The sequence below is a fragment of the Pinus tabuliformis genome, chromosome 7, assembly GCF_031772625.1.
Source record: "Pinus tabuliformis cultivar Carrire ecotype Pingquan chromosome 7, CPIR1, whole genome shotgun sequence".
In the NCBI taxonomy this organism is placed as follows: Eukaryota; Viridiplantae; Streptophyta; class Pinopsida; order Pinales; family Pinaceae; genus Pinus; species Pinus tabuliformis.
Genome location: NC_142293.1, coordinates 83,862,772 through 83,875,418, shown reverse-complemented (window position 1 = coordinate 83,875,418; position 12,647 = coordinate 83,862,772). Strand labels below are relative to the sequence as shown.

Sequence of the window (12,647 nt, the reverse complement as noted above, 5' to 3'; positions counted from 1 at the left end):
GCCCACATGAACCACATGATTTTCTTAAAGTTTGTTGGTTTGTTTAAGTTCTATCAGAAGCGCTGACAGCCTAAAGGCACAGCCAGTAATATAAATGAGTGAGTGAGCATAACCATCCTAGCAGCTACAAATATTTCAGTATTTTCACAGTGAGTGACTTCCCTGTTACTTGAAGTTCGGTGCAAGTTCTGATTTTACGGCTTGATCAGGTACTTGAGACAGGGTTAAGTGTACAAGGACATAACATTTGAATGTAAAGAAATGAAAAAAAGTCATTCTCACATGGGTATGGGAGTGGAAAGAAGGTGGCTTCTTCCACTCATTGCCAGCTCGATGGTATCTTTAATTGTTATTAGATCATATTCACTAGATTGAATCATTCTGAGGATATATATATAACCATATACTAGCTCTCGTAATACATGAAAATGTGGGCAAGTGTGTTAATCTCGTTGGCAATCTTACAATTTATGGACTCTGTATTGACTAAAGGTGCCTCAGTAAGTTGTTTGATTCGACAGCCACTCTTTCAACGAGAGATAGTTTTGATGAGCTAACAAGATTGGGTCCCAGAACTTGGTATATTGTAGATGCTATTACTGAGATTATATGACTATATGTGCGCTGGTTATACTTTGGAGTTAAATATGTGATTTGGTTTCAATAAATTTTATATGTGAATTGAAGACAAATTTATGTCAGTGGAAGAGTCACAGTTGTAGGAGCGACTCTGAGTTTGAACAAATTTATGTCATTCAAAGAGTGAAGTCAGCAAATAAAAAGATATTCAAGTGGGAACACATATTGGTATTTTGGCATTCTTTTATTTTTGGCAGGTGTTGAGATATAAAAGTTTCCAATAAGAACCAATCTGCATTGTCTAGTTTGTTGGCTCCTTGCAAGTTTTGAGAAAGAAAGAATTATAGTGTTGAATGAATACTTAAGTTGCTTCATGGTATGCTTCAAGACTCTCTTGGACTCCTGTAAAGCAATTCAAGTTGATCCGGTTGCAACATCTTTGAATTCTACTTGTTGCTTCTTGTTGCACATTGGTCAATTGGTGCACATTTATAGAGGATATTGTTGTCTTTGTATTGTGAGTGGGTGTTACTTTTCCACATTGGGTCATAGTTGTGATCAGTTTTTAGAAGGTGTAACTTTGACAATGGAGAATATGGCTCAAATTACTGAAGTATTAGAATTCTTGAAAACTTTGATGCATTCTACTGATCGTGATACAGTGAAAATCAACGAGAACACTCTGTGTGATATTAAAACCTGTCTGCAGTATACACAAGAAAAGATAGAATTTTTGGAGCTTGAATCTCAGCTACAACAAGAAGAATTAAAACAATGGAGTCATCATTCTGAACCTGTTTCTGTTCAGAACATTGAAACAGACTCCCATAAGCAGCAAGTTGATTCAAATCTAGTGCCCAATGAAGTAGAAGAATTGCATGCAAAAGCAAAAATTCAGCCTGCACTTCCCAAGCCCATCATCAGACCTTGGGAAGAGCTTGTCCACAACAAGCACAAAATAGGTCTTGGATATGAGAAGGACGTGTCCTTTCATATTTCAGACTACTCAAAGCCCATTCAGTTTCAAAGTGCTGGATTTCTTCAGGACAGTTCATCTTCACCTGCTCCTCATGACAGTTCACCTTCAACTGTTTCAGATTCTAGTTCTCTTCCACAACAGCCACAACAGATTGTGAAATGCCAACACTGTGACCGAGTTGGCCATTTGAAAGATCATTGTTTTGATCTTCATCCATGTAAGCACTGTCATAAAACCAATCATTCTACAAACAGATGCTTCAGAAACAAACCTCCTGCAAGAACAAAGATTCATCTTGGATGGATCGCTTCTTGGCAATGGGCATCAACAGCCAAGAAGATATTCCAGTCGTATGTCAGAACTTGTTCTAGAGTATTGAACAGTCTTGCAGATGAGTTTTCTCCATCATCTCACCTTGTATCTGACAGGGGGAAATGATGGTCATCTACAAGCTTCAAAGCCACATCAAGCGAGCCTAAGCCACAACCTGCCACACCCGTTTTAGAGTTGTAGCCAGAGACAAAGATGCCCCTGAACATGCCTTCAGTTGGTAATTTGGGACACTTCCTCTAACAAAAGACTTCATCTTCTTCCCAGTTTCGGAAGAGTTCCAAGAATAGAATTAGGGACACTTCCTCTAGTAGAAGACTTCAGATTCTTGCCAGTTTTGGAAGAGTTCCAGGACTTGCATTAAGCATTCCAAAGTTGGTGGTAATCCTTAAACCATCACAGGTTGAGACCTCCCTTTTCAGGTTGAGATTCTCCCTTTTATGCAGGGTGAGACCTCCCTTTTCAGGTTGAGATTCTCCCTTTTATGCGGGGTGAGACCTCCCTTTCATGGTTGAAGGTTTCCTTCTTCAAAACATCAAGAGCACTTCCTCTAGCAGAATACTTCAGCTTCTTGCCAGTTTTGGAAGAGTTCTAGGAATTGCACTAAGCAATCCAGTGTTGGTGGTCATCCCAAAACCACCGCCCTTTATACCAACATTTCAGAGAGCACATTCAACCTAGTGCTGCCATGCATTTTTTGCACATTTTGTATTACAGTTTTCTTCTTGGACTCATACATAACCCTTCGGATTAAGGGGGGGAATGTTGGACACCTAATCCTCTATGGATTAGTGTGGAAGCGGAATTGACTAAGGAAGTCCAAGAGACCTTGGGATGTGGAACCCAACGGTCACACCATGTACAAAAATGTATATCATTTGTTAATAAAAAATGTACTCTCATGTTTTATCTTTCATACTCTTTCTGTCATGTGTGTGTTTAACAAGATCTTCAAGGCCTTCGGCCTAGGGTTTGCTCTCTAAACCCTAATTTTCCCTGTTTTATTATTGTTGTAATTTTCAATTTATGACAATGATATCATAAGCCCTAAAATCACATTTAAATTGGTCAAAAAAACTAAAAATTGCAAGATTTGAATTTTGGCCACTTGGACATCTAGGCTAGAATGGAGTGGGCGAGGATCAAAGTGATAGCCCCCGCCCTGAGCGGCTATCGCAGTGCCTATACAATCCGGGCAACAGCATGTCCCCTAAGGAAACAGCTAGATCCAAGCCAAAAAAATCGTAACCCTTAATGAGCCTGCGCAAAGATCCATGAGGGATAGTCGTTTGTCGTGGAGGAGCGGCTGGGTGGAGAGATAAATCCATGCTGAAGTGGTTTGGACCACTCAAAAAATGTTCTCCATCTTTTTCCTCGAAAAAATCTCACTCAAATCAACTAACTTTGGACCATTGAATTTTTTTTGGGGTGATTTTCTAGCTTGATTTGTGGAGATTCCATCACTTTTTGAATAGACTTTTTTTCTTGGGAAAGGCCACTTCATTTTTTCATCATTTTCCACCTAGAGATAAAAAAAAAAATATTTTCGTCCCATTTTTATTTTCGGCTAATTATTTGCGATTTTTTGCCAACAATTGGAAAAAATGGGTTTTGAGGGGTAAATACACAATTTTTTGACCCTGAAAGTGTGTCTAGATAGAAAGTTGAGGTCTAACATTGACTACTCATACGCCTACAACTTCTATAGACAACACTTATTACATGATATATCAAATTTACATACAAAATTCCAATCCAGCATGGAAATTTTCACAATTGAAATTTGACACATAGACTCAACCAAATTCTACGAAACTTTAGAGGTGATCTAGTATGGCAATATACATTGATACTAGACACTAGGACTCACCTAAGACTCTACCATCACACCACACTCTAGCTTTCGGGTATATCTGGGAAAAAAACTTAACTGATTATAAGTGTTGAAAATCACAAATAATGAACTAAGGAAAAAAATCTCCCTAGAGTGAACTTGCTAGTATAGACCTAAGCTACCTATGCCTTTTACATGACTCTTTTTTCTGTCATACTAGAATCATTTTTACAATGTCCTTGTAGGGTTGCGGAATCTGTACAACAACTGAAGTGAGAAAGAAAATGAATTCTGAAATTTCTGACTTTTTTGATGATGTTGGAATGCTCTAAAGTGTGCTTTGATCATGGAACCTTTGACAAGTCTTCAAGTGCAATTTGAGTAGTTAACAAGACCTTCTATTAGAATTTCATTGAAACCTTCCAAAATTAGGTCTTCTTCTTTTGGTGCTTCTTGAATTTGCTGCAAAATCTTCTTCACTTGGATCTTCAATGTCGCCTCTAGAAAGGAGTCTTAATTCTTCTCAAGTATAGGCTACCCATAGCTTGTCAAAAGTAGGTGCATTTTCTCTTGCGCTAATGCTTGATGCAAAAGAGTCCCAAGATCTAGGAAAACTACACAAGGCCACAGCTACCAATTATTTGTCGGAGACTTCTTCATCAATGGCTTTGAGTTGATCTCTAATTGAAGTAATTTTGACGAAGTATGATGCCACCATGTCATTCTTTGTCATCTTGATATTGCGAAGTTGACCTCTTAGATTGATGGATTGATTGACATTGTTGATAGTGTACAATCCAACAATGGCATCATACATGGTCTTGGAAGTTTTATGCTCAGCAATATAGGGAATCAAATGATCCCTAACAGAATCTAATATGATGCTTCTTGCCAAGATGTCATCTTCATGAAACTTCTCCTTTCCTGCTTGATCAAATGGTTCAGTAACTTTACCTATAACAATTCCCAAGACTTTGTTTCTTTCAAGTATTATTTCAACCCTAGCCTTCCATGCCCTGTAATTAGTAGCTCCTTCAAGCTTGCTTTCAGTCTTCATGTAGGTATTCATGATGAAGATTGTTGGTCAAAAAATAGAAGGCAGAAATCAAAACTCTTACAAAGTGCTTCTTGATGCCCTTCAAGTGCTCTTCAAGGTGATCTCACAGCTCTTTTTCCTTCACCAAAGCTCTGATTCCATGTTGATTTTCTAGTGTAGTCAAGACTAGAGTAGTTTTTCACAATTGATAACTACTTCTAATGATATAACCAATCCTTTCTTTATACTCCAATCATCAAGTAGCTATCATCAATAGAGAAAAATAGAAATCACAGTAAACAAACAATAGACAAGAGACACCAAGCATTTAGGCTCACAGCCAGGGCAAAACCCACAAGGGGAAAACCCAACCTATTTTGATTTGGAGTAGCATTGGATGTGCTCTAACCATGAAAATTGGTGGAGAGGATAAAGCACATGAGATCTCCAATATCCAGAAATGGTTTCGGCGGATTCTAAACAGTTTGGGAGATATTAAAATAATTAATATTTTTATGGAGTCCCTAAGTCTAAACTTAAGGAAACTAAAATATGAATGTGAATTAAATAAAACTGTGTTAGAAAGGTCCAAAGTCATGGATCAAGCCAGAGTTAATCTTAGTCGTTGATTAGGGACTTAATCTCGGCCGTTGAATTGTCAACGAGAAAAGTATAAGAGGAGGCTTGAGAGTCACTTGGAGAACACACCGAGTTGATCAAGAATTCAATTTTCTGGGGCAGGGCTTGCTGAGAAAATCGAAGGAGTGATCAGAGTTGCAGCTGAGGAAATCGAAGGACTGATCAAAATTGCAGCTGAGGGGCAGTGAATAGAGAAGCAGAGAGGCAAAGAGGGTATCGGGAATATCAGCGCAAAAGCCGGGATAGAGGGTCGCAGAGCCAGCTAGAGGCCACGCAGAGCCAGTCAGGTCCCACGCAGAGGGAGCCAGGAGCTGCACAGTGCCAGAGAGAGCCAGCGTGGGTGACGCAAAGGCTCTAGACGCTGACGCAGTGCCTCCAGAGGCTGACGTGGGGCGAGTTGGGGTGACGCTGAGCTGAAGCTGGCCCAGAGAGGCTGACGCTTTCCCTAGAGGCAGACACTAGAGATTTTGTGGGGCAGATTGGAACTGAGAGCTATGGGATTGTTCATCCGGGGTTTTAACTAGAATATCTGTCTCCGACTGAGAGGTACTACTGTCGAGATCATTCTCTGTTGGGTGAGCCGGTTTGGCACCCAGATTGTATTCTGAAACTGCTTAATAATAAAACCCTCAGATAGCTACACCGGTTTTCCCACATTGGATTTTTCCAGGGACATTAGTCTAAAAACAACGTTGTCACTTGTGTGTTTGTTTTTCCTTCAATTGATGATCTATAATGTGTTGAGCATGTATTTGTATTTATTTTCAGTATTTACATGGTAAATAACTTGTTAATTAAACAGAACAAGCAGGCAGAAATAAATCAGAAAGTACATGAAAGATTTATAACAGTTAGACTTGGAAATTCCAACAATTCTTTCCTTATGAGAGAGAGATTCTATTCATCAATAGTACATCAACGAATATTCCAACAAGATTCAAATCTGACCAGGGAAAATTTTAAAGATGGAAAATTATCTTGAAGTTTAAAAACATTGGCAAATCTTATTGGTCTTTAATATAAAAACTATAAAATGTTTATTGATATATTTGTAAAACTATTCAAATTTATAATGATATATATATATATATATATATATATATATAATCTTGGTGATTCTTAAGGTAAAATAATTTTATATTGTAAAATTTGGGCGAATCATTTTTAGAAAAAATGGAAAATCGGCAAATCTTTTTTTTGGAAAAATAGTGGAAAATTAGGCCACCTACGAATATTAGCCCCTAAAATTTTCCATGAATCTGACCTCAACACTGTTCCAGTTAAAACCAGTCAACTAAGAGAGAGAAAAGTCAACTCTAGTCAACAATTACAGTCTGCACAGAGAGGCCAAATTTCAGCCCTGAGGTGATTGAACAGAAGGCCGAAATTTGGTCCTGAAGTAGCCTCAGAAAACAGTCAAAATCTTTGGTCAAACCTCCAGTCAGCATGCGGTCAACACTGGTCAACAAGCCAAAAAAAGGATGAAATCTTAGTCAAGCGAAGTCAAAGTATGTCTGAAGTTTTTGGCCCTCCAACACAGTCAAAACCTCAGTCAACTAGATGCCGAGTTGCCCAAGTCAAAGCAGCTCCAAAGAAGATAGCCAACGCAGGTCAAAAGAAGCTTCCTCTCTCTTTCATACGTGTGCTGTCTCTCTGAAGTTGCAGATCGAATTGTGTCATGATAATGCTCCAAATGAATCCCAACGATGCCCTATTTATGTGTGTGAGGAGGGCTAATTAGCACATGGGGCTGACTTGAAGAAGATGAGGCCAACTTGGTCAAACTTTAATTTTTGAATTTTCTCCGTTGCTTGGCAATGAAAAATACTGCCCACAGCTACTTAAATTTTCAGCAAATTCCTGAAATTTCAAATAGCAGTTTCCAAAGCGGATGCACCTTTCAGAACCATTTTTCATTTCCCCATTTCATGTAACAGAACATAAAATCAATGTCGGTTTACTCATGCTTATTTTCCACAAGATAGCAAGCCCCATGATACTAGGACTTTTAATGTGACCTTGTACACTTGTCATTACATTATGTTTCATAAGGCTTCACATACAACTTGCAAAGCTTATCACGAAGAGGTTTACACAGTTGACCAAGAAAAGCACTTCGATAATTTATAAAGCAGACTACCTTGAAACTACTGATAATTTTGTAACTTTATTAAGAATAAAAGATAAGACAATTAGATGAACCGAAAGCATTGTACACAACAATCCAATCAAATTCAAGACAGCTTTATCAAAACAAAATGAATAAAAGCATTGTATTATTTAAGATGTTTCCATCTCTAATGAACTAGATACAACGCTACAGCCAAATATGAAATTGCAAAGAGATACAATGATTCACCCTCTCAGACCTACCACCTCATGAAGTTAAAAAGAGATAATGATAGGGAATAGTTAAAGCTGACAAATAATACAAGGAAGTAACTGCAAAAGAATAACCTGAGCAGCCAACTCAGCAGTAGGTACTAGAATCAGTCCACGCGGGCTCTTGGAAAATGATTTGCTTTTGCCTTGGAGTTCTTCCTCTCTCAAACGCTGTACTAGAGGTGCAAGATATGCTAGAGTCTTTCCTGATCCACTTTGCTCAGCAATTATACAGCTTTGTCCTTCATAAACATGTTTGTAAGCCATAGCCTACATCAAAATAAGAAAGAACAAATGCATATGAAAGCATGTACATTTACAAGAAACTCAACTAACTTGTAATATGCATATTTCAAAAAAGTACAGCAAAAATACCAATGTCATCACATGTTCAATCAAACATATTTCGACATCCCAGAAGTAATATTATCACTAAAAAATGCAAAATCCAATGTGCACTCTTTTAATAGAATTGCACAAGTCATAAATCACATGCAAGGATACCAAATTCACCTTAATCAATCAAGAAAAATCGAAAATTCGCCAATCCATCCAATTGGGCAGGATTATTGGTAAAATTTGATTCATACTCCATAGTAGAGATCACATGAATTTAAGATAGGTTACCCCCAAAAGCCCTGTTACCCACCAAAATGGGTAATCCTATAGGGGAAACTTTTCTCCTACTCTTCTCATCCATCTGGCCCTGACAGCCGCCACTAGCCCATGACAATGTGCCATTATATCTCCGCCACCTGCATCAGCCATATGTTGATTTTCTAGTAGCAAACAAGACTAGAACAAGAGGGCTGAATTTTGGCCTGACACTACTGCTCAAAGGGCTGAAATTTGGCCTGCAATTTCCACAGTCAACTTCAGTCAAAGTGCAATAGTTGACCTGCGGGCAATTCTCAGTCAACGCCTAGAACCGAGATAGATTTTTAGTCAAACACAGTCAACGAACCACAAAAATTTTAGCTTTCAAACTTCAGTCAAAAACTCGGTCAAACAAGAGAGAAACAACAAGTCAACAGAAGTCAAATGAGCGGGTCAACGCAAACTTTCTCCTCGCACGTGTGAACAGATTTTCTTGTGTTTGGTCAAATGAATGAGATGTGTGATGATTCCAAAATGAGGTCAACGAATGCCCAATATATATGTGAGTCAAGAGGCTGGTTTTGACTGAAAATTTTTGAATCTAACAAATCAGAAATCCTACTGCAATAAACTGATTTGCATTACCTACCTATGTTCTTCATTTTAACAAGTTATTTTCAGAATTATTCAGAAAATATTTAAGCAAGCAGCCTAAACCAATATACAGATCAAGTACTGGAAAATAAATGAGACAACCACACAAAGGACACACTTATTTTTGGACTAAAAGTCCCCGGAAAAACCCAATGCAGGAAAACCGGTGCAGCAGCTCTGAGGGTTTTCTATTATTAAACAATAGTTCTTAATACAAATGTTGGTTTCCCTCCCAGCAAACCAGTGACAGAGAAATACAATGGTAAAAATCTAAGTGAGTTTTACCTCACTTCACCCGGCAGATTCCGACTGATCTGGCAGCAAAACTGGCTAGCCTCAGCTACTTCTGCATTGGCCCTACGTAGGCCCTGCATCAACCTAACAGGCTCTGCAACATCTCTTTTGCCCACTACATCAGCTTTCTCGGTTGTTCCGGCAGTTCTGGCTTTCTGCGTGGAAGGCAGCTTTCTCCTTAGTGTTGGCCTTCTAGCTCTGCGTCAAGGCTGCGTGGGCCTAGACTAGCCCAGTGTCAATCCTCCTGGATATTGCGTTGCCTCCACAAGCTTCTCTCCGCCTCTCTGTCAGTATTCTCGAACTATCCCTACCCCTCAGCTACAAAGTCTCCGCAATCAATTTTCCTCTTGAGAACTTCTCACCTCAGAAAATCGATTTCCCCAATCTCTTTGTGTGTGTTCTCCAACTATCCCCAAGCCTTCATTTATACTTTTCCTGTTGAGAAATCAACGGCCGTGATCTAATCTCTAACCAACAGCTAAGATTAAATTAGACTTGATCCTTGTCACTTAGAAGCTTCTTACCCATATTTACATTAATTCACTTTAATTATTTTAATTTCCTAAGTTTTAACTTAGGCACCATTAAAAATAATTAATTATTTGAATAACATGCACTCTGGGTGAAATTTCTCCAAACAATTTCTGGATCTTGGAGATCTCATGTGTTCTAGCCCCTCCACAAAATTTCGGAGCTAGAGCACATCCGATGCTACCCAAAAAAATCAACACTCCCTCTTAGCGAGTAATGTGCTCTAGCAATACTTTCCAGCAGAAGTATCACAGTGATCCACGACATTGGTCCTCTACGCTGCTAATGCTCGGCCTGTTGCCCTTCATCCACTACGTGGCTGCAATCTACATTGCTACCCATGACAATATCGCTGTTGTATTTGTATTGCAGCTCCCTCTCAATATGCTGCATCATTCTACCCATAGCACTGCCACTGCTAACTACAACTCGGTTACTAAGAAGTAAGAAACTGAAAAGTCACCCAAAAGCTGACATGTTGGTCAGTCTAGATGCCCCTTGACGCTGAAGCTACCTCTGTTGCTAATCTTTGTTGACCTTCTGATGCTACTGCTCTACTGTTGTATCTTCTTTGTGCCTTCCGCACTGCTGCAACACTCCACTACTTTGCTTCAGACTTTGGCACTCTAGTGTTGGATGTGGAGCATGATTGTTCAGAGGTCTTTGTTTCAGCCGGATGTATACCCCAGGAAGTTTGTACACCCCTCCACGCGGGGGGGTGCAGGGAGGACTTGTCCCCCTCGTGGGGGTCCGGGGGGGTTGATCCCCCCCGATTGGGGGATCCAAGGGCCAGCGGTCCCCTGGCGGCCTGAAGCTAAAAACATATGTAAAATTGCCTTGTAAAAGTATAGTAATTTCTAGTCAATCTGGGCCGTTCATTAGGCGGATGATCTGACAGTAAAACTTATGTTTAGTTTAGGGTTTTTTACCTTAGAAGGCAACCCCTCTCTTTGTATGAGGGCATTCATTGTATTGAGGCTGTGATATAGATGTGAATTTTTGAGCAAGAAATAGAAAGGTGAGACTGTGAGAGAAAACAGAGGATATTACAGTGGATTTGTTGTAGGTTGTGTCTCTTCATTTTGCTGGATAATAGAAAGGAAGGACTGGCTATTCAGGGTGGACTTAGCCCAAACTGGGTGAACCACGTATATCTGTGTCTCTCTTGTTTTATGCGTTTTCTGTGTTTATATTTCTGCAATAATTTATGTGTTCCATTGCTCCGTAATATATAATTTTCTAACATCTAGCTCTGCTATTGCATCTGCTTTGTGCCTTCCGCATTACTGCAACACTCCACTACATTGCTTCAAACTTTGGCACTCTAGCTCTGCTATTGTTGCTCCATCATCCCTCGCACCAACTGACTTTCGTCATTCTGCTACTATCATTAAGGACTCCCGTAGCCGTAAGTGATCCAGAGTTTGGGCACCTCAAGGATCATGCCCATTATGTAGTCCTCCCGACTATAGCTCAATATCGCCCCACCTCTTCTCTAGAGGTGCATGAGCACTCATGGCGCAGTCATCATCGTCCTCTTTGTCAGCTTTCGCTAGAGCAACCTTTGAGTTAGACTTCTCTTCTTTGCCCTTCTTCTGAGGGCACTGCGTGGTGGAATGACCAGTTTCTCCACATCTAAAGCATCTGACTTTGGATATGTCCTTCTTCTTTCGTTTTTGTACCCTTACTGTCACGCTGATGCGAGAGCTGCATCCTCCTTTTCCTCCTTGATTCTGACCCCTTTGTTGTTGCTTCCCGCCTTTGTCCATCGTCTAATCTCTTCCTATCGAAGAGCTGCCCACATCTCCTCCCAACTGGGAAGAGAAGCCCCGCCCAAGATTCTTTGGACAAAGGTTTCCTAGTCTTTAGTGACTACATTTAGGGCAGTCGTGACTGTTAGTGTCAGTCTTTCCAGCCTTCCTCCAGTGATCAAATATGCTCTTACAAAGTGGTCGCAGAGTGTCAAGGTCAAATTTTGTCATTTCAGTGAGTCTTCAAGCAAAATTTGGTCACTAGGCATTAGGTCTAGGGTTTGCTCTCACTCTTTTCAAAGTTACCCAAATGTCAATCTATGTCACTATTCAGCTGAGTCTATCATCATTCGTAGGGTTGTCATTATCATGTCAGTGTCCATTGAGTCATTTTACACCTTGTTCATGCTTCAGTTGCGCCTAGGTAAGGTCATTTTCCTCTCCTAAGGTTTTGAAACCAACTTCTCTTGGATGGTCAAATCATCGGCAAAACTTGTATCCTGATGTTCATACACTTTCCCCTATCCTTCATATACCTTATTAAATGTTTCCCATCCCTTAGATCCGCCAAATTCCTCATTTTCGCACAAACCCTAGTTTCTAGCTACAGCCTGGCAATTTTCTAGGTTGGGCCTGTGTTTTGCCCTTTTGGACCCCTTCCCCTCACTCAATCTCTGAGATTCCACTTTTCCCTGCTTCCTAACATCCCTCCCTACTTCCAAAAATTTCCCCAAAAATTTAGAAGCCCCTTATCCCCTTCATTTCGCTTCATTTCGACAAAATCCCTTGTTCCACACATCGGGATAAGTTTCACTCAAAAGATGTTTCAGAGCAATCAAAGATGAATTTTGGGAAACTGAGAGAAGTTTTTGTCCACAACATGCCAAAGAAGAAAAACCTCCTTCACTTTTTGCACAGGTGTCATGGTTTGAGAGAAATGTCAAGAATACCGTTGCCTCAGGAGAATCAAAGACACCTCTGAAGTGACCTTGGGAAAATCAAGTTTTCTCCTAGCTTGGTTGGCCAAATGATTTGTTTGAT

General features: G+C 39.9%; 1 protein-coding gene across 1 annotated transcript in view; it reads right to left on the bottom strand.

Moving 5' to 3' along the window:
* Positions 1–12,647, bottom strand: part of LOC149245365 (DEA(D/H)-box RNA helicase family protein) — a 311,539-nt gene that overhangs the window by 213,123 nt on the left and 85,769 nt on the right. The window contains exon 3 of the mRNA XM_089457754.1: positions 7,855–8,049. Coding sequence (XP_089313880.1) covers positions 7,855–8,049 — 195 coding nt within the window. The remainder of the gene's footprint in view (positions 1–7,854; positions 8,050–12,647) is intronic.